The sequence below is a fragment of the Ipomoea nil genome, unplaced genomic scaffold (assembly GCF_001879475.1).
Source record: "Ipomoea nil cultivar Tokyo-kokei standard unplaced genomic scaffold, Asagao_1.1 scaffold0865, whole genome shotgun sequence".
NCBI lineage: Eukaryota > Viridiplantae > Streptophyta > Magnoliopsida > Solanales > Convolvulaceae > Ipomoea > Ipomoea nil.
In genome coordinates, this window is record NW_017617293.1 from 1,126,282 (window position 1) to 1,147,124 (window position 20,843).

Here is a 20,843-nt window from a genome sequence, read left to right on the forward strand (position 1 = left end):
GAAACCATGCCAACAAGTAACAAAAAGATAAAAATTCTTAAAATGAAATCAAAAGCTTTTTTTTTTTTTTTTTTAATGCAAATCAAAAGCTTTCTTATTGTATTCAAAATTGAAATGTCTAGATACAAAAACTTGTTTAAATAGAAAACTAAAAAAATGGAAGAGTTGCAAATATTCATAGATTGAGTTTTTGAACTCAAGTCTTTTCTATTATTATTAGATGGGGATTCGCCACAACTTCATTGTTCTATGGTCTCGAAGTTACCGGAATAGCAAATATTAAAAGCATGCATGAGTAATATATAAAAAACCTAAAGAGAATTTGAAATTTTAATAAAAATTAAAACTAATTCAAATTTTCAATAAAATGTAGCCACCAAACTTCATGCATGTGAATAATTTTTTATTATTGCCTCAATAATTCATGTACCACATAAGAAGAGGAAACCTTCCGTCACTACTCGGTGAGTGTGCACGAACGAATAAATCCACCCTTGTGTAATAGTTCACAAACCGACACATACGAATTAAAGTAAATCGTACTAGCAAGCCAACGACTTGTTATTACATACATTGATCGATAAACACGTACAGATATATAATCAAATTTCTAAATAATTACTAGGAACATATAGTGCATGTGAATAGAAATGGATATTGTTTTCTTAAATTTTGATAAGAACCTTGACACAATTTGGTTGTTTTAACAACTCAAATGCCCTGCTTGTTTCTTCCAGGGAGACTTCATGAGTTAATAACTTTTCAAGCTGGATTTTCTGTAAGAAGAAAAGGTATATACAAGTGTCATCTTTAACCAGAAATCAATTTTTAAAAAATCAATTAAAATACATAAATAAGTGATTATACCTTGGTTATGCACTTGTCAACCATGGAGGGGAGGTCCGATTTAACTCGAACCCCACCAAAAATTGATCCCTTAAATGTTCGACCACTAAACAAGATAGAGGCAACACTAATTTTCCAAGTTTCATCAAGTCCTGCCCCAATTACTACCGTCGTACCAGTTCCTTAGTCATATATATTCAGTGACAATAATTAGTATCTCCAATTTGTGTGTCAGAAAAAAAAAAAAAAAAAAAAAATATATATATATATATATATATATATATATATATATATATATATATATATAATAAGTACGAACTGATCTTAACGTGCGAATCTCCAAACTTCTGAAGGATTGCACTGCAATTACGATAATTGCACCACACTTGGATATGATTGCATTGTAAGGTCCTGGCCTATAGACCAGTAGCAGCGCCCGCAATCATATAATAGTTACAACGCAATACTTCAGAAGTTTGCAAGTTCGTAGGTTAAGGTTTGTTCGCACCTGATTACGAATATATATATATATATATATATATATATATATATATATATATATATATATATATATATATTGGCATATTTTTCATAATATATAATGTTGGCAAGTACCCCTCACTTATAAAGGAAAATATTATTACTGTTGAGGAAAAATGTAATATTTTTAAATCGAAATGTAAAAGTGTTACATTTTCCCCAAAGAAATTAATTAGTGTTTGTGTTAATGTAACTTACCACCTCATTCAAAAAAAAAAAAAAAAATGTAACTTACCACCTTTGTTGCATCAATAGCTTCATTAAGTAAAGCAGGAACTCCTGTACACTCGAAAGCATAGTCAGCACCTAGTCCTTCTGTGACATCCTTAACCAATTCCGAAATTTTTTTATCAAAATTTTTAGGGTTTATAAAATCAGTCATCCCAAATGCCTCTCCCTTCTCACGCTTAAAGTCATTGATATCAATCCCAATTATTTTGGTTGCCCCTTGCTCTTTAGCTCCTGCAATCACCTGCAATGTAAGTGATACCCATAATTAGGAATAAATTGAGATGGTGGTATTTTTTATAAATAAAGTAATAGTTTTAATTTCATTATTCACAAAAATATCAAACTTCTTGTCCACAAAAGTACAATTTTCTTGGTAAATTATTGTGTGGACTATGAATATCAGGTACATTTTTAATATATATGGCGTTTGGTTGGAGTGAGGGAATTATGTGGGAAAGGAATTGTAATTCCATGGGAGATGAATTACTGGGAATAAAGTGGAATTTAAATTCCAGTGTTTGGCTGACAGGAATAGAATTACTGGAATTTCAATTCCAATGTTTGGTATACATGGAAATTGAAAGGGAATAAGTCGTATAAAGTCCAAAATTTCCATTATTATTATTATTATTATTATTATTATTATTATTATTATTATTATTATTATTATTATTATTATTATTAATTTTAATACACGGAAAGGCTATTTTAGGTTAAAAAAGAGAGGGGTAATTTTGTCTCATCAGTATTTTTTTTTTTCTTCCTAAAATCCCAGGAATTAAAATCCCAGGGGGGCATGGGATTTTAATTCCATGAAAATGAGGGAATTGCAATTCCTTCCAACCAAACTACGAAATTTAATGGTCTTTGGAATTAGGTGCGAATTATGTGGGAATGAAATTTAAAAGTACATTATTTTTGTATTGAATGTACATTGCATAAAATAATGTACCCTTAGTATATTAAAGTTGTGCTTTCAAAAAGTGTACCTTACGTACATAAATAATGAACCCTTAATATATTAAAAATGTACTCCCTCCGTCCCATTTTATCTGTCTTACTTTCCTTTTTGGTTTGTCCCAAAATAGTGTCATATTTCTAAAATTGAACATAACTATCACTCTACATTTCCCAATTTACCATTTTGACTTTTCAAATTTCTAGAGGAAAGTAGAATTGTACTTTGTACAAACAATATCTACTTTTGAGGGACAAAATTGGAAAATTAGTAACATTTGATATGTTGTATTAAAAACTGTGCAAAAAGCAAGTAAGACAATCAATTAGGGACGGAGGGAGTACTTTTTTTTTATGATCCACACAATTGTGTGGACCATGATCCATGCAATAATGATTGATTTTCTTGTCCCAAGGCCCAACATGATACTGATTGGTAAATCATTACTGTGACTCAATAGCCCACACTACTGTCCAATCATTATTGCGTGGACCACGATCCAACACATAAAGTACATTATCTTATTCTAGAAATTTTATTATTCTAAACACATAAAGTACATTATACATTATTCTAACTCATAAAATACATTATTCTAACACATAAAGTACATTATTCTAACACATAAAGTACATTATTCTAACTCATAAAATACATTATTTTACCCTAGAATGTTCATTATTCTAACAAGCTAAGTACGCGAAGCAAGAATTTTTTTTAACATAACAAAGACGTCGTTTTAGATCCTGGTGCACACAATAATTTGTCGTAACTGCCAGGACTCATTTTGTGTCATTGCCAATGATCTATCACTTAGAAACCAAGTGAGTTGCAACAAATTATATTATAGTTCATTTTTAGTATATTGAATATTCATTTTTAATGTATTGAAAGTTCATTTTTTGATAGTATAGTTAAAAAAAAAAATGAACTTTCAGCATGCACACAAAAAATGAACTTTCAGAAAATAAACATTCAGTATATACTAATAATGAACCTTAAACCAACTTAGTTGATGTTAGTAGTCGTGTACTCTTGTTCCTTAACAGGGCGTTTGGTTTATGGGAATTTGAATTCCCTTCCCACTTAATTCCCACCTAATTCCAAAGGCTACAAAATTCTCTTGTTTGGTTGAAAGGAATTGCAATTCCCCCATTTTCATGGAATTAAAATCCCATGTCCCCCCCTGGGATTTTAGGAAGAAAACAAGATAGTGATGAGTCAAAATTACCCCTTCATTTTTTAACATAAAATTAATGTCTAAGAACACCAATGGACATTTTTGACTTTATACTACTTATTCCCTTTCAATTCCCATGTATACCAAACATTGGAATTGAAATTCCCAGTAATTCTATTCCTGTATACCAAACACTGGAATTTAAATTCCCACTTTATTCTAGTAATTCATCTCCCATTGAATTGCAATTCCTTTCCCACGTAATTCCCCCTCTCCAACCAAACGCCATGTAAGAGAGGTTGGGAGTTCAAACCTCTTCTTGTATGGAAAAACCAATTTGGCTTGACCAGCACTTTGTCCCTTAATTAGACTGGTCTGGTGCAAACGGGAATTAGTCTGAGTATGGTACAGACTTAAAGGTGTTGATTGCTGAGATGCATGTGTGCCACAAATATCAAAGTTGTTTTGCATTATTAGTATTTGAAATTGTAAAACTTTTTAGTACTTACCCCAAATCCAACGGTACCAAGACCGAACACGACAACCGATGAGTTGTTTTCGACGTGGATTGACCGTGAGGGTGCCCCAAAACCTGACGTGAATCCACAGGACAGGAAGCTAGCGTGTGGGAGAGGGAGGCGGGGGTCGATTTTAGCGACGTAATTAGCGTCACTAACAGCGTATTCCGACCATGTGGCGCAACTAAAGGTGTGATATAGTCTTTGGCCTCTAATGGATATTCTTGACGTGCCATCCGGCATTAAACCACTCGCCGACCAAGGATATTTGAGGCATAAATTTGACTTTCCTGATTTGCAATTCAAGCATTCTGTGCATTCTCCTAAGTAAACTGTGATCACTAAATCTTCTTCTTTTAGGTCTCTAACATTCTCACCGACACTTTCTATCCGTCTACATTAGACATATGCAATAAAAGAAAGAAAAAAGGTTAGAAAGGTCATTTGATAAATTGACAATGACAATCAAGTTTTTTTTTTTTTTTTTTTTTTTTTGGTGAAAACAACGACAATTAAGTTGGCAAACTTAAGAATATCTCCAAAAATTATAATTTTTAGGAGTTTTTGCAGGACTAGGAAATAGAAAATGGGAGAGAAGAGAAAAAACAAAAAAAAAAAAAAAAAAAAAAAACAAAAACAAAATCTGAAAAGCAATATATATATATATATATATATATATATATATATATATATATATATATATATATATATATATAGATTTTGAATCCGGTGCACACCCCCTAGTCAGCCGAGTCCGTGAGCACACTCCCTGATCGTTGATTTTAATTTTTTGACGATTCAGATTGATTACCACTTGGATCCCATGTTATACTGAATTTAGATGAAGCATGGGTCCTTTTGTCCTTAAGCACTATATTTATTACTTTCCATTTCATTTATTTCCATGTTTATAAAGATTTGTAGCGTTATTTCAGCTCTCCTTAATCAATATTTCTCTCTCTCTCTCTTAGTAATTTTCTTTGGAATTTTACGGCGTTGTGTGCGTGGGTGTGGAATGGTGTGTGCATTTTACTGTAACAGGGCTCGTACACCATGGCGTGCTGGTTTTTTTCATAAAATTACGCGTTTTGGTATGTGCGTTTCGTGATACAGGCATGTACATTTTGGTTTGTGTTTTACTAGTTTCGGGCGTGTGCGAAACGTAGATATAATATTGGGCTTGTTGTGTTTTTTTTTTTTTTAAATTGTCGGGAATTTTACGATGGTGTGTGCGCGGGTGTGGAATGGCGTGTGCGGTTTTCTGTAACAGGAGGTGTACACCATAGCAAACTATAAAACGCACACACCATTCCACACCCACGCACACACCGCCGTAAAATTTTCCATAATTTAAAATTTCAGATGTACAAAATATAATTAATTATTACCATTGATAGGGTCCCTAATAATTTAAAATATCAATTTCTATTCATAATCTCCCTAATATAATGCTTAAGATTCCAATTGAATTATATCCATAATTAAACATATATCTACAATTACTATTTAATCCTTTTGATTTAAATATATCCTTAATTACTTTCACAATCTCTTATAATCTCAATCATTTATGAAAAATGAATCAATGGATATCATGAGATCTCGTGATCTCATCTAGTATAGGGATTGCACCAGATTCGAAGCCTATATATATATATATATATATATATATATATATATATATATATATATATATAGATAGATAGAGAGAGAGAGAGAGAGAGAGAGAGAGAGAGAGAGAGAGAGAGAGAGAGAGAGAGAGAGAGAGTTTAATGCGCCCAACGAGTGCGTGGCTGGGCACGCCTCACGCATACTAGGAAGCTTCTTTGCTCTTCTAGTGGACTCCACTTTTCTTGCAAAAATCAATGACAATCCTCCTACGGAAATGTTCGGATAATACTACATGTACTCTCATATCTTACTCCCAACTTTTACTCCCACTCACAAATTTTTGATGTAGACCATATTTCCTGGAACCCACATGATGAAAATAGCCAATCTTTGTTTGCCATGTCATGAAGTACAAGTGAGGGAGTAGAATTTGGAAGTACATATAGTAGAACTCGGGATGCTCTAAGACCATCTAGACATTAGATTAGGGTTTGATATATATTCAGATTAGGCTTCAATTGTAATTTAGTGAGAACATGGAAAAGTCATCATTCTTGAACACTCTGTCTAGGAAGATGGTTTTTAAGTAAACTTCGATTTCACCACTCGACCTGGGAGTACTTAGGAAGTAGGGCGTTGATCATGCAGGCTAGTTAGAGCGCCACTTGATCTTCACCTGAAATGAGGTTGACTTTCATATGTTGTTAAACAATCAAAGCCTTGCAATAGAAATTGTTGAAGTACTGCAACTCTGAAGTCTCATTATTTAGAGATATTTCCTAATAAATATGAGCTCGAACATATTCCTTGTGTATGAGATTAATTTCTTATAAGAATATGATGTGAAATTTGTGATTATGTTGTTCGACTTCATTTAGCATGTGAACAACATTATTTCTATGGCTTACTAACAATGAGCATTTATATATATATATATATATATATATATATATATATATATATATATATATATATTATTTAAACTCTTGATTGAGTCATATTGAAATACCTATAATTCCTAGTTAAAGGGTAATTGTGATCAATTGAGATAACCAAGTTTGTTGAAATATCAATTGTTGAGCATGTATCAGGCAGAGTGCGAAGCTTCTATAATGCTCCACAAAGCAAGTCGGCAAAACTCAGTCTACAAAGGAGCTAATGATGGGCACCAAATATCAGTCTGGGTAAGAGATCAAATACATTTGACAAAAATATTTGTAAGTGTTGCTTTGTGGGAGTAATCAACTCCTTATATTTTCATCAAAAGTTTCTCTGTGGTATTGAAAATAATGATGAAAGAAGATGTTTCATGTTAAACATGAAAATCTCAAGGGATTATTTATGAGTAAACGAAGTACTCATCAAAGTACAAGTAAGTTTGGTCAAGAGAATCAACTTACTTGAGGGCTAATTATGAGGATTAGTCGCTGACTCATTGGAAGGACTTAAAGTCCAACGGTTAATTCGGTTCGAAAGGTCGGTTAACCGAATTAACCAAACGGTTAACCAAAGTTTTTAATATATATATATAAATAATAATATAAATATAAATACTAATTTGAAGTTATGGATGTTTGGAGTTTATAATTCGTGTTTTTTATATTTTGTTACGAATTTATTATGATATGTATTTTATTTTAATTGAATTTATTATTTTAGGTGTTATTTTTAGAATTTTAAATTTTAACTTTAAAAAGTTCGGTTAATTAGTTAACCGACCGATTAACCAAAAAAAATTTTAGTTCGGTGAATTCGGTAGAGCAAACTTCGGCTCGGTTAACGGTTAAAGAAAAAAAAACTTCAGTTAATTCGGTTCGGTTAAAACAGTTCAGTTAACCGATTGAACACCCCTAACTTGGCTGGAGTTGTTCCTATTTGTTTATTATTTTTAGTTATAACTTTGGTAATTGAATTGTATTCCTTATCTAACTTAAATTTAAATTCAAAAAAATCAATTTATCACTTCAATATAAGCATATATTATTTCTTTGACCCAAGGTTTGATGTACCTTAAAAAACATTCCAAATCATATCATGAACCTTGGTATTTTGGCTGCATTTCTAGCTAATGTTAACTTACCCGACTCCTTCGTGTCCAGGTACTCGTGGAAATAGTGGCTGAAAATGTAATAAAAAAAAACTATAGTTAAATCAATTTTGTTAATCAAACTGGATATATATATATATATATATATATATATATATATATATATATATATATATATATATATATATATATATGAATCCTGATCATATGAGAACCACTCTGCAGGTCAAAACTTGTGAACAAATCCAAACCATTGATCTACAAGATCTGATGGATGAGAAATCAAGTAAAAATGAGGGGAGTTATTTCATAAATATTACTAAGTTTTGTTTATATTCAACAGTTAGATCTATTAGATCAAAACAATTAATCTAATAGATCTAACTGTTGAAAATAAACAAAACTTCGTAATATTTATGAAAATGACTCCGCTCATTTTTTTGCTTGATTTCTCATCCATCAGATCTTGTAGATCAATGGTTTGGATTTGTCCACACGTTCTTACTTGAGGCAAAACACACACATATATATATATATGATGAAATTAAGAATGGATGGATACTAACAATAGGAAAACCGTTGTGAAATAGAACATCTGTGTGGCACAAACTGGAAAACAACATCTTCATTCTAACTTCTGAACATTTTGGTGGATCTACTTCTATCTCTTCCACCTTCAATGCCTCTCCCTTTTGCCATGCCACAACCCCTGAAACCATCAACACCGCAACCGCAACCACATATCACTATAAATTAAAATAATTTTTCTCCTCCCTTTCTTTTTTAGATGATGATCTAGGCTGTAGAGTAGTGTACCTTTACATGTGATGGTCCTTGGGCTTCTTGGATCCATTCTCTCTGATTTCAATTGTATATTGATGATGGACTATGAAGAATGCATTATATTGTATCTAGATAGCTTCTACTTGCATCTATATATATACACACTTCAGTCTTTTACCTTTGAGAAAATTATATTAAAATGGGACCACAATTTGATAACCAGTTTAGATTGTTCATAACTGTCCGGTTCAAACTAAAAAGATTAATAGACAAATTTTATGAAGAATTAAATTTAAAATCTTGTAGCTATCAAATCAACTATTCGATCAACTTGGTGGGTTGCCTCCAGATTGTAGTATTACTTTTTCTCATTAGATATTTATTCAATTATGTAACATGTGGTGTTATTTCACTAACACGTTTAAATAAATGGAACTAAATGTGGCATCTTTTAATATGATAACATTTTTTTGAGGGAAAAAAGAAAATCATAATTATTACTGGATTTACTGGAAATGTTTTGTGAAAAATATTTTTCACCTTTATAAATGGACCTAGAAGAACAACTTGAGATTGAAAGGTATGATGTATCAATTTCTACTTTCATTTTACATTAACTAGTATTTTCACATATGAGATGCACGGAATGGATTTGTTATATATATTATGAATATTTGGATTGATATAAAATTATTTAAATTATAACATTAAATACAGAGTATTATATAGTGCAATTGAAGATAGGGTTTGGATCATTTATGTTCGTTGATATTATCATTTCTTGAATTCGAGCAAGTTATTACTCAAATTAATAGTTAATGTGTAGATATACGCATGCGGTGCTATAACTTTAGAGATTTTTATATATCATTGTTTATAATTTTTATAAATTGAGCAAATGTGTCCGTTCTCTAACAATTTTGTTATAGTAATTAAATGTTATTCTAATTTATTTGTACAAAGGATATATATATATATATATATATATATATATATATATATATATATATATATATATATATATATATATATATCGAAATAATTCTTTAAAAATACAAAATAATTCAAATAAAAATTGAAAAATACGTAATAGTTTTTCAATAAAGTGAGTCGGTACGTAATTCACGGGAAACACGATATTCTTTGTTGCTTGTCGGACCTGCTAGTGCCGAATATTAAGAGATTTGAAATTCCAAAAATTAGATATTTTACTTTAAATAATCGAAAATAAAAAAGGAAAGTAACTAAATATCTAATGCGCATGGCCGCCATGGGCCCATGGCGGCTAAATATTCCGAAATAATATAGGTCATGTTTGATAATATTTTTTTTCAAACTTCACCTTTATTATTAACTGAGTTGTTCACGTGGATATGTTTAATAATATAGTTAGCTTATCAGTTAATCTTTACTTATTTGACTACTATTAATTGCTTGATTTAGTTAAACAATCAATATGAATGTTTAATTAATTAGTTTTTTTGTAACATTTTATTATTTTAAAAATACTAAAATTTAAAAAGCTGTTCAAAATAACTTTTTTGATAAACTTTTTGAGAAAGTCAATTTACATGTAATCAGTTATAACTATACTAACAGCTTGGCACCTTCTGCTCAGATGACATATAGTGACCTTTTTCATGAGGCGTTATTGATTCTTTGTATTTCATTAGGTTGGCCTCTCCCCTCTATCAAAAAAATATTAACAACTAATTTATTAAATACTTTTCTACAATCAACTAATACTATTAATTAATTAAACTCATTGACTCAATCAATTAATAGTAGGAAAATGACTTCTGAAAAATGACTTTTGGAAAATGAGTCATTTTCCAGAAGTCATTTTCCTTTTCTGTGTTTGGCTGCACAATGGAAAACTGTCTTTTGGTGTTTGGCTCATTTTCTAAAAATGATGTAGAATTGTATAATTAAACATTTTATATAATTAATTATTTTGTTTAAAATATATAAAATTTACAATAATATTATAAATAATAATATTTATTTTTAAAATCAAATAATATTATTAAAAAAAAAAAAAACAGAATATTCATTGGTTTCCGGCGGAAACCAAGATTTGGTTTTCGCGCAGGAAACCATGTCTGGTTTCCGCCGGAAACCATGACATGGTTTCCGCGCAGGAAACCAGACCAACCATGTCTGGTTTCCAGCGGAAACCAAGATCTGGTTTCCGCCGGAAACCAGATGGGTTATTTACTAATTTTTTTTTTTAACCAGTGTTCAGGTTTCCGGCGAAAACCTGCCGGAAACCAGTGAGCCCTTGCTAAAGAATGAAGAAGCCAAATGAAGAAAGTCAACTGCTCTTGAAGTGAAGAAATGAATAAGTCAACATCTGGAAAATGACTTCTCCTTTTTTAAAGGGGAAGTTGTTTTCCTTAAAAAATAGGCTCATTTTTCATTGACCAATACCTTATTTTCAGTTGACTTCAAATTTTCCTTCTTTCCAAACACTGGAAACCCGAAAAATGATTTCAAGAAATCATTTTCCGGGTTTCCAAACACACCCTAAATGTTTTGTTCGATCAAATCATTGACTCCCCAGCTGAGGATTAATGACAAGGATCAAGGTGGTCAGATATATCTACTTTGGGACTTGGGAGAAGAAGATTAATGCTTAACGTAGAAAGACAGCCCCCGTGATTCGTGAATGCATAATAATATATTAAGTTGGTCATATATCTTAAGGGAAATTCTATTCACACCCCCCTTTTTACTATTTGCACCACCTATATAATAGGTCAAACAACTTTATAAGTAGTGCTAACTAAAAAATGCTATTTACATCCCATCATTTAATATGGTCAAAAGTCTAATATTTATTTTATACTCCCTCCGTCCCGAATTGGTTGTCTCATTTGCTTTTTGCACGCTTTTTAAGGAATTAAAGTAAATGTTATGTATTTTCCAATTATGCCCTTCACTTTTTCACTTTTGGAAATAAAAGCAAAAATCATAAGGGTAATTTTGGAAAAAGTACAATGATGGTGATGTTCAATTTTGGAAAGAGGACAACATTTTGGGACAAACTAAAAAGGAAAGTAAGACATGCAAAATGGGACAGAGGGAGTATTTATTTTTATTTTACAATCAAATTATTAATTAAAAAAAAAAAAACAAAAACAAAAAACAAAAAGTCCCGTCACCTTCTCCGGTGAGAAGGCAGCCCAGTGGGTCGCCTTCTCCGGTGAGAAGGCAGCCCAGTGGAAGGTGACGGGACTTTTTGTTTTTTTTTTTGTTTTTTTTTTTTTAATGTCTAATTTAAGTTTTTATTTTCAATAAAAAAAAATTTTGTTTCTATTTTCAATGAATCTTTTTCTTCAATATATTTTTTAAATTTTCTATTTTCAATACTTGTTTTTGTTTGTGGTTTAATTTTTAAATAAAAAATAATAATTAATTTTATTATTTTAATATTCTTTAGAATTAAAATTTGTTGTATATATTTTTTTCTTTATTATAAACATATAATAATATTAAATTTGAATCGCTAAAAATGTAAAAAACACTAACATCACAATAAAAAAAAAACTAAAAAACAAATTCATTCAATTTCAATCTATTATAACATTTTCCCGAGTACAATTAGAGCGTACATGCTCATTGTAACTTTCAATCCGATTCATATATGGAGTAATCCATGCATTTGCACAATCATATCTAAAATAAGCCCATTGTGGAGCAATAGTAGGCATTGGGTACCCTCCTGTCAATGTTACCTTAACATAATGGTTGTTATTAACATAACCAAGGGCTATTGCTACATGCTCGTACCAAGGTGGGGGGCTAGATCGGAGTGGTAAATATGTTGTACTGCCGGCCATACTCAAAACATGCAGTATCACATTGTATCGGGAAGCAATTAGTACACCCATCTCCGGCATAGTCATCCAGTGCTCAACTGGTGCACACCGATCTTGTGCAAAAAAATTCAACATGTTATAGACATTATACCATCCTTGAGTTCCAAACATATTGGTATATTCCATCTTGTGAGACTCTAGTTCTTCGATTAAATTGGATCGAATTTTGAACCATTCGTCCTCCTTAAAACCAAGACATAGAGCTACTGCTCGAAATCCACAGTTTCCGTCAGATCTCACATCTTGCACTTGCATGATGAAAGGATGGAATATAACCGGGAGTTGAAGAATATATGGATGGTAAAAATGTCTATTACCTGAATTTGATGCAGTTGAACAACTATTCCGAGCTGGTTCTTGAAACTGAATATTATTTGGTTCGGCTTGAGATTTTCTGAGAGATAGAGTTCTTATGAGAGATTTGTTTTTCGAACTGGGACGCCCACGAACATTTAATTGCACGGCTGGCTCACGGATTGATGTTGTAGATGGCGCGATATTTAGGTTCGAGCGGCTAACTGGGAGTCTGGGACGCCCACGAACATTCACATGCAACCTCGAGATTTAGGTTCACTTGATCTTCATCTTTATTTCTATTGTCATCATAAAGTTCGATTGCATTTTCGTCCTAAATAGGCAAACAAATAACAACTCTTGATATATTAAAGCAATGAATTTTCTAATAAAAAATAAATATACGTACTTAAATTTCTAAATAATATGTAAAAGCAAGGAACTTAAATTTCTAAATAATATATAAAAGCAATGAACAAATATACGTAAGTTCAATTGTAACATTTCATTAACAATTCAAATAAAAAATTAAATTACTTCATAATGTTGTTGATTTTGATCATTATAACTAAGAAATTGTCTTTGATTCTGATCATTGTAGCTAAAAAAATCTTCAATCCAACCGTCCATAGCTTATAGATTGTATGAGACATATACATCACACACACCCCACATATATATAGAGTCATTTGAGTCCAATCTGTATTCCCTGCCGTCCAAATTACCAATGGTTTCATCTCACGAAAATCAATATTAACTAAAAAATATGTATTGAAATTATAAACTTAAAAAAAATATGTATTCAAATTACAAACTTATAAAATCTATGTATTGAAATAAGATATTTAAAATAAAGAGGAGAAAGATAAAGAGACAAAAAAAAAAAAAAAAAAAAAAAAAAAAAAAAAAAAAAAAAAAAAGAAGAAGAAGACAAAGAGGTGATTTAAAAAAAAAAAAAAAAAAAAAACGTTAACCGGTCACCTTCTCCGGTGAGAAGGAGTGCCTTCTCACCGGAGAAGGCAACTGGGCTGCCTTCTCACCGGAGAAGGTGAGTATTTTCTTCTTTTTTTTTTCTTTTTTTTTTCTTTTTATTAATTAATTAAATTTTAAATTATCAAAGTATTAAATGCAAGTTTGACAAGGTGGTGCAAATAGCATTTTGACCACCCATTAGGCTATTTACACCACCTATGTATTTATTGTAAGTTTTTAACTTTTTATATTTTCAATGCACTTTTTACCCCATTTTAGTCAAAGGGGGGTGCAAATAGCAACACCCTATCTTAATTATAATAAAGTCATATGGTCTTGTGAAAATTAAATGTTGATATTAATGGTTAAATGTTGGTATTAACAACATTTAATTTTCATAAGATCATATGACTTTAAGAAACATGCATGCACACCACACATGCAACCCAAAGTCCATAAGTTTGAAATTAATATATAGCATAGTTAGGCGGCGCGCCTAATATTTAAGATTGTTGATGTGCATATCGAGGACTACGGAGACAAAGATGCATTATAAGTGGATTCATCAGATACTATCCAACAACACTCTCCAACTTAATTGACGTGAAGTAGGCTTAGTAACATTAAGATTATATTCTCGAATTATTAGTTCTCATCTTTTATTGATTACACACTTAATTCGATAGTATTTGGAAGAAAAAATCAATGTTCGAGCTAAGATTGTGATTGTTTGGTCTTTAAAGGTCAATTGTATGTTGCTACATCTAGAGTTAAAAATCTCAAAGGTCTAAAAATTTTGATCCATAGTGACTCTAAAATTGTAATTCAGTTACTATTGTAGTTTACTAAGTTCTTAAAAATTTATAATATTAAATACTATGTACTAAATTTTTAATATAGTTTAAGATTTGTGGTAATCACCCACCTTAAATATTATTTTAATTGTAAATATATTTATGTTCATAATTTTATCATAGGAATTCACACATAATAATTATTAAATAACAAAAATTTTATATATGAATAAACCTCATATAGGGTATATTTTTATAACATATTTTTCGTGCATCGCACGGGACAAATACTAGTGTGTGTGTGTGTGTATATATATATATATATATATATATATATATATATATATATATATATATATAGCGTAAACATGGTGACAATCAATCTATTTAGCAAGTTATTATATGATTATTGTGTGGGGCTCAAAAGTGATTTTTTGCTTGTTGTTAGTGTTAGTGTACAAATGATACACATCTTCCTTATATTAGATTGGTTAATTATTTGTTAAAATATACTTGGTTTATGTAGATTGTTTTACGATCTATCTTACAGTCTGTATCTACGATAGAAACTGCTATGATTAAATCTAGATTTACGCCAACCTCTGAGTCAGTGCATATATCAGTTTTGAAAAAATTTTCTATCATATTTCAGTTGAGTGGAATGAATTTTCAAGCAGTTATTAAATTCAATGGCAGTCCACATTAAGAAGATTTTTAGCACCTAATATGTAGAGATGGTGGTTATTATTCGTACACTATAAAAGGCGTGATGATGAAGGCAAAATTGTACACTCTTGCTCTAAATTATTCTACCTTATACTCTCTAAGAAGGTTTTATATGATCATTACTTAAACTCTATATATTGTGGTGAGATATGTTTATGTGACTGAAGCTTGAAGGCTTATTGGCTTGCAACGTACCAATTCAAGGGAGATGATGAAGATTGAGTTGGTTTAGGGTATAGTGTGTATGGACGTGTTATTCCAACGTGTGTAATTTTTGGTGATCATCTAGTAAATTGGGCATACGTTGACTAGCGCTGCAAACGCGGAGAATTTCTCCAAACTATTGTGTCATGATCCCTTCTCTTTATCCTTCTCTTTATTTATTAATCACGATGTCTTAGATGTTGTAGCTAATTCAGATTAATAATTGGACTAAATTGAGAAGGAACCTCTGACTAATTGCTTGCATTCAAGATCCACGATCCCTTTTCCAGTTGGGGTAAAGGTGATTCATTGTTATACATCGTTGTGTGGACCATGATCGGATCGTTGAATGAAATTGTAGTAGAATTGAAATGATATTTTAATGTTAATATAATGAAACTAGTGCGTATGGAAAATGAAACTAAAAAATAGAGCATATTATTGTGAAATGAAACTGTAGTATAATTAATTAAAATGATACTTTAGTATTGCTATAATGAAACTAGTGTACGTGAAAAATGAAACTAAAATTCAGAGCAATACAATAACATATATTGTCAAATGACCTAAGCGCAATTAAAATAATACTTCAACATTAATATAATTAAACTAGTGTGGGTTGAAAATAAATAGAACTCAAACAATAATATATATTATCAAATAATGAAACTATAGTAAAAATTAAAATCAAACTTTAGGATTGTTATAATGAAACTAGTGTGGAGAGAAAAATGAAACTAAAAAACATAGCAATATTGTCTAATAAAACTGTGTAATTAAAATGAAATACATACTTCATAGTCCATGCTGCTATATAGATCATGATCCACAGTCAAATTTGTCAAAGGTGATTATTAGTGGTCGTGGAGTCAATATTATACGGAGTAATTGATTAGAGAAAAAGTAAAGTTATTCAAAGCATAGTCAGAATTGTTGATGATAAGTATACAATACCATATCATATTTGATCAAATAATTAACTTAATAATTATAATGTTTCAAATTTAATTTTTTATAGCAGTTGTTTATTGATATTTTTGATCTTATATTTGAGATAATTCCAACAAAATTTGTCATATTGTTAGCTTGACAATTATAAAGTTTCATATTCAACTCTTACAGCAAGGTCAGACTCTAGCCTTCCCCTAGAATACACTCTGGGTCGGAGGAGCAACTAGTCCAATTTCTTGAGCATCCAAATAGAATGCATTGACACTATCTGGTATGTAATACTATACTATCTCCCACCCTTAGCTACCTAGTCTCTCATTTTTTAGTCGACAAAGGACCACAACAAAGTAAACCAATTTAAGTTATACATATATAGTTAACTGATTCAAATTAAAAAGATTAATCGTGAGTCAAACTTATAATAATATAGTTACCAATTCAAACTAACAACCCTAATCAACTTAGTTGAGTTGCACACTCTCAAAAGGTTGAATCCCTAACTCCAAGGTCTCTCACACTCCTGCCCGATAGAACATTTAAAAAGATGCATGTAAATCACAGTATAATTCAGCAGACATAACCAAATACCGATACATATAATGGATCTGTCTACTTTGACCGTCTCTTTCAATTTTATTAATATGACAAGGTGCTTGTATTATTTTTATACACATATTAACGATTGAGTTCTACTACATGTATTCTCAAATTCTACTCCATTACTTTTACTAGGGGTGGGCACTTCGGTTCGGTTTATTCGAACCGAACCGAACCGAACCGAACTAGTAACTGAAAACCGAACGGTTCGGGATTTTGTAACCCGAACGGTTTAGTACCGAACCGAACCGAAACCGAACGGTTTGGCAAAAACCGAACCGAACCGAATGCTATATAATTTTTTTAATAAATAATAATAATAATAATAATAATAATAATAATAATAATAATAATAATAATAATAATAATAAAGAAGTAAATCCAAGTTCCTTAATGCCTGCTCCGCCGTTCAGTTCTCATTCTTACTGGTACCGAACATTAAATTTTTTATTTGATTTCTTTATAGTTTGTTTTCTACATTGCACTTTTGTTGTGTGTCACAATTGTTCTTTACCTCACAATTATATCTAAATTGAGTTATATTTACAATATTTGTTGGAATATGGACTACATCGGAGAAGCAGAGAGAAACGAAAGGTGCAGAAGATGGAGAAGAAGCAGATCGGAGAAGAAGGAAAAGATATTATTTCAGTCAACTCAAAAGCTTTACACGTTGGCGCATATATATATATATATATATATATATATATATATATATATATATATATATATATATAAATAAGATGAAGGTTAGGAAAAGACATTCTTATCCTCCAACACCCCCCGGTAAGCTGGAGCGTGTAGATCCTACATGCCCAGCTTAGATACAAAAGAGCGTGTAGATCCTACATTCTTAGGTAAAGCATCTGCAAAAGCCTTTAATTGTTGGAAACAGACATCGAAAGTTTTTTTTCTGCCTCTCTTTCTTGTAAAAGTTCCCCGTGTGCATGAAGCCTTGCATACAGCTTCTTGATATCAATGTCTTCTGTGTTTGTATAAATCAATGAATCCCGTGGGATTGTAATATAATCCTCACAGATTCCAAGGGATGGCTTACGATCTATCACACCATTATAAGGTGCGGCCCCTAGATGAATGGGATCATTTGTATAAACTCTGTCACTCATGCAATCTTCAACTTCTGATGCATTATCCACTTTCCTCAAGTTTGAAAGCTCGTCTTTCTGAGAAACTTCTGTCTTCTTAAAACTGACAGTGGACTTTGGAGACTCGACTACAAAATCATAACTCATTTCTTTATTTGTTATGAGTAAAGATCCTGCACTATCATTTGAAAACTTCTTCAAATGACTTGGCCTCCTTGGAGATTGACCAACTATCACCTTTTCAAGCGCATTGTTCTTATAGAAATCACTATCAGGATGACTGATCCTAGGACTCATAGGACTTATTTCCAATTGGGCGATCCTAGGACTCCTTTCCAACTGGTTGATCCTACTGTCCAAATCCAGGAAATGGTCGACCGGCGGGCGTGGGGTCTCCCCAAATGCATATTTCTCGACATCCACATCCTCACCATCAGTCAGCTTGTAAACTTGATTCTCATTGAAGCATTTTAGTGGGGGATACTCATATTGAGGGACTTCAGATTGTCCATTTGAATTCTCGGAGAAGCTATTATTCCAGCTCAAACGACCCCTCTCTTTCTCAAGCTCTACCTCAACCTCAGACTCAGTGAACCCCAAACTCAACATCCTGTGCTTGTACATTTGCACCTCACATGTCAAAGCTTCAATTGCTTGATCCCTCTTATACAACAGGTCCTCCAATGACAACACCTCTTGATGATCGTGCACGGTTTTCTCCTCAGTAAATATCTTGAATTGCGTGAATTCCATCTGAATCTCGGCCTTTTCTCTTTCCAGCCTCAGGATCATTTGCATCGCCTCATTGGCTGCAGAGGAGGATGCATTCCTCTCCGCATCCAACTCCTTACTCAAATCCTGAATGCTCTTCTGCTGGCCGCTCACCATTTCACGCAGAGCAGCACATTCATTCCCGATCTCAACCTTCGCCGTCAGAGGCATGACGGACCCCGGGACAGAAAACACAGAATCATCAAATTCATCATACTTTCTCTTAACAGAGCGGAGCTACGACCCTGCAATGGATCTGTCCGTTGCCGAACAGCTGCAATCGCAATCGCAATTGCAACATCGCACCATGCTAGTGGACGACGACATATTCTCAGATCCCATAGTCTTATTAATGCCACATCTGTCCATTGCTCTCTTCGAATGATGTGTCGGCGGAATACGTGAGGGACGAAGAGAGCTCTGAAGAACTATTGTTTGAGAGAGAGACAGAGCGAGATTAAAAGCTCTACTGTATTCAACTCTATTAGCAGGAGTACTGTAACATTCATTCTTCTTCTTCAACAAAATATCTCGACCTGAGATTCGGTGTGGATTTTCCAGACCTTCTGGATTGTAGTTCCTCTGCGTGAACATGTTCCGATGCGGAACGGCTATGGCTATCTGGACTAAATTCCGACTACCATGTTGGAAAGCGTTTACATTAGCGAGAAGCAGAGAGGATAAGTGATGCTGAGAAGATGAAGATACATTGGTTTATATATGGGAAAATAAAAGAATAAAAGAGGAAGGGAGGATATCATTATTTTTATCCTCCAACACCCCCCGTAAGCTGGAGCGTGTAGATCCTACAGGTCCAGCTTAGATACAAAAGAACAAAATGGTGTCAGCATGGCCTTCCCTAGCTGCAACCATAACAGCAATAACTCCAAGGAACATCTTCAAGTCTTTCCCAGATGCAATGTCTCGAAGGCTAGCTAAATCTGTATTGATTTCAATCCCATACAGCAGTTGCAAAAACAAGCGCACCAGCAGAAACCTTCTTAGCCAGATTGCATAATCTAATGGATATGGTGTTCCACAAAGGCTATCAACATAATCTGCAAATGCTTTCAAAACCGCAGATATATCCCCAAGATTCTGCTGAATTAGCCTCTTTGACCAAGAGGTTTCCCTCCATTGCAGTGCTCCCTCAACTGAATCCAACTCCGGCGATGCTCTTCTCCGTTTCTCACTGAACGAATTTCGGATCGAAAGACACAACCGCTGTGGCTGAATCGAAGGATTGTTCCATCCGTTTTTGGCTAAGAACTCCTTCCTTCCGCTGCGGAACGGCTTTGGAGGTCATATGAACCTGAACTGGTGATTGAATGACCGGAAACGACGGACAAGCTCCCTGGATCGCCTTCCGCTGCGGATCGGCTATGGAAGTCCGCTGCTCCGAACTCAGATTCCTCTGCGGAATCCTTGGTGATGTTGATCGGACTGGTGCGTCGGCATTGTTGTTACTTTGCGTAACAATAATCCTCTCCATCGCCTGGAATTGAAGGAGAGATATCAGCTTATTCAACTGCTCAGAGATGCCTAGATCATCTGATTTGAGGCTCCTGTGAGCACGATTGATCGAGTTCCTCTGCGGAACTGACTCAGGAGCAATACGAGAAAGGAATCGCGTGGATGGAGATTGTGCGGCTGGAGATTGTGCGATCGAAGTGGTAGCCAGCGTCTCCTGATTCACGCCGGCAACGGTAGAGACGGCGGCGGCGGCGTAGGATCGCCGCTCTGATACCATGTTGGAATATGGACTACATCGGAGAAGCAGAGAGAAACGAAAGGTGCAGAAGATGAAGAAGAAGCAGATCGGAGAAGAAGGAA

General features: G+C 32.8%; 1 protein-coding gene and 1 pseudogene across 1 annotated transcript; both read right to left on the reverse strand.

Moving 5' to 3' along the window:
* Positions 1 to 499: 499 nt before the first annotated feature.
* On the reverse strand, positions 500 to 8,828 carry LOC109178697 (alcohol dehydrogenase-like 1). The gene is made up of 7 exons (XM_019328236.1): positions 8,748 to 8,828; positions 8,498 to 8,640; positions 7,965 to 8,002; positions 4,265 to 4,667; positions 1,622 to 1,858; positions 868 to 1,029; positions 500 to 776 (listed from the first exon to the last, which is right to left on the reverse strand). Exons 1-7 carry the CDS (start codon positions 8,782 to 8,784, stop codon positions 666 to 668), a joined length of 1,131 nt encoding a protein of 376 aa, XP_019183781.1. The 5' UTR covers positions 8,785 to 8,828; the 3' UTR covers positions 500 to 665.
* Positions 8,829 to 17,899: 9,071 nt separating this feature from the next.
* On the reverse strand, positions 17,900 to 19,926 carry LOC109178693 (annotated as a pseudogene).
* Positions 19,927 to 20,843: the final 917 nt, after the last annotated feature.

Coding starts and splice junctions, on each gene's coding strand:
- LOC109178697 (XM_019328236.1), bottom strand. CDS start 8,784: ATGGATCCAAGAAGCCCAAGGACCATCACATGTAAAG. Junction 4,668..7,964: donor CCTGGACACGAAGGAGTCGG/GTAAGTTAACAT, acceptor TGTCTAATGTAG/ACGGATAGAAAGTGTCGGTG. Junction 1,030..1,621: donor CTATTGATGCAACAAAGGTG/GTAAGTTACATT, acceptor ATATATGACTAA/GGAACTGGTACGACGGTAGT.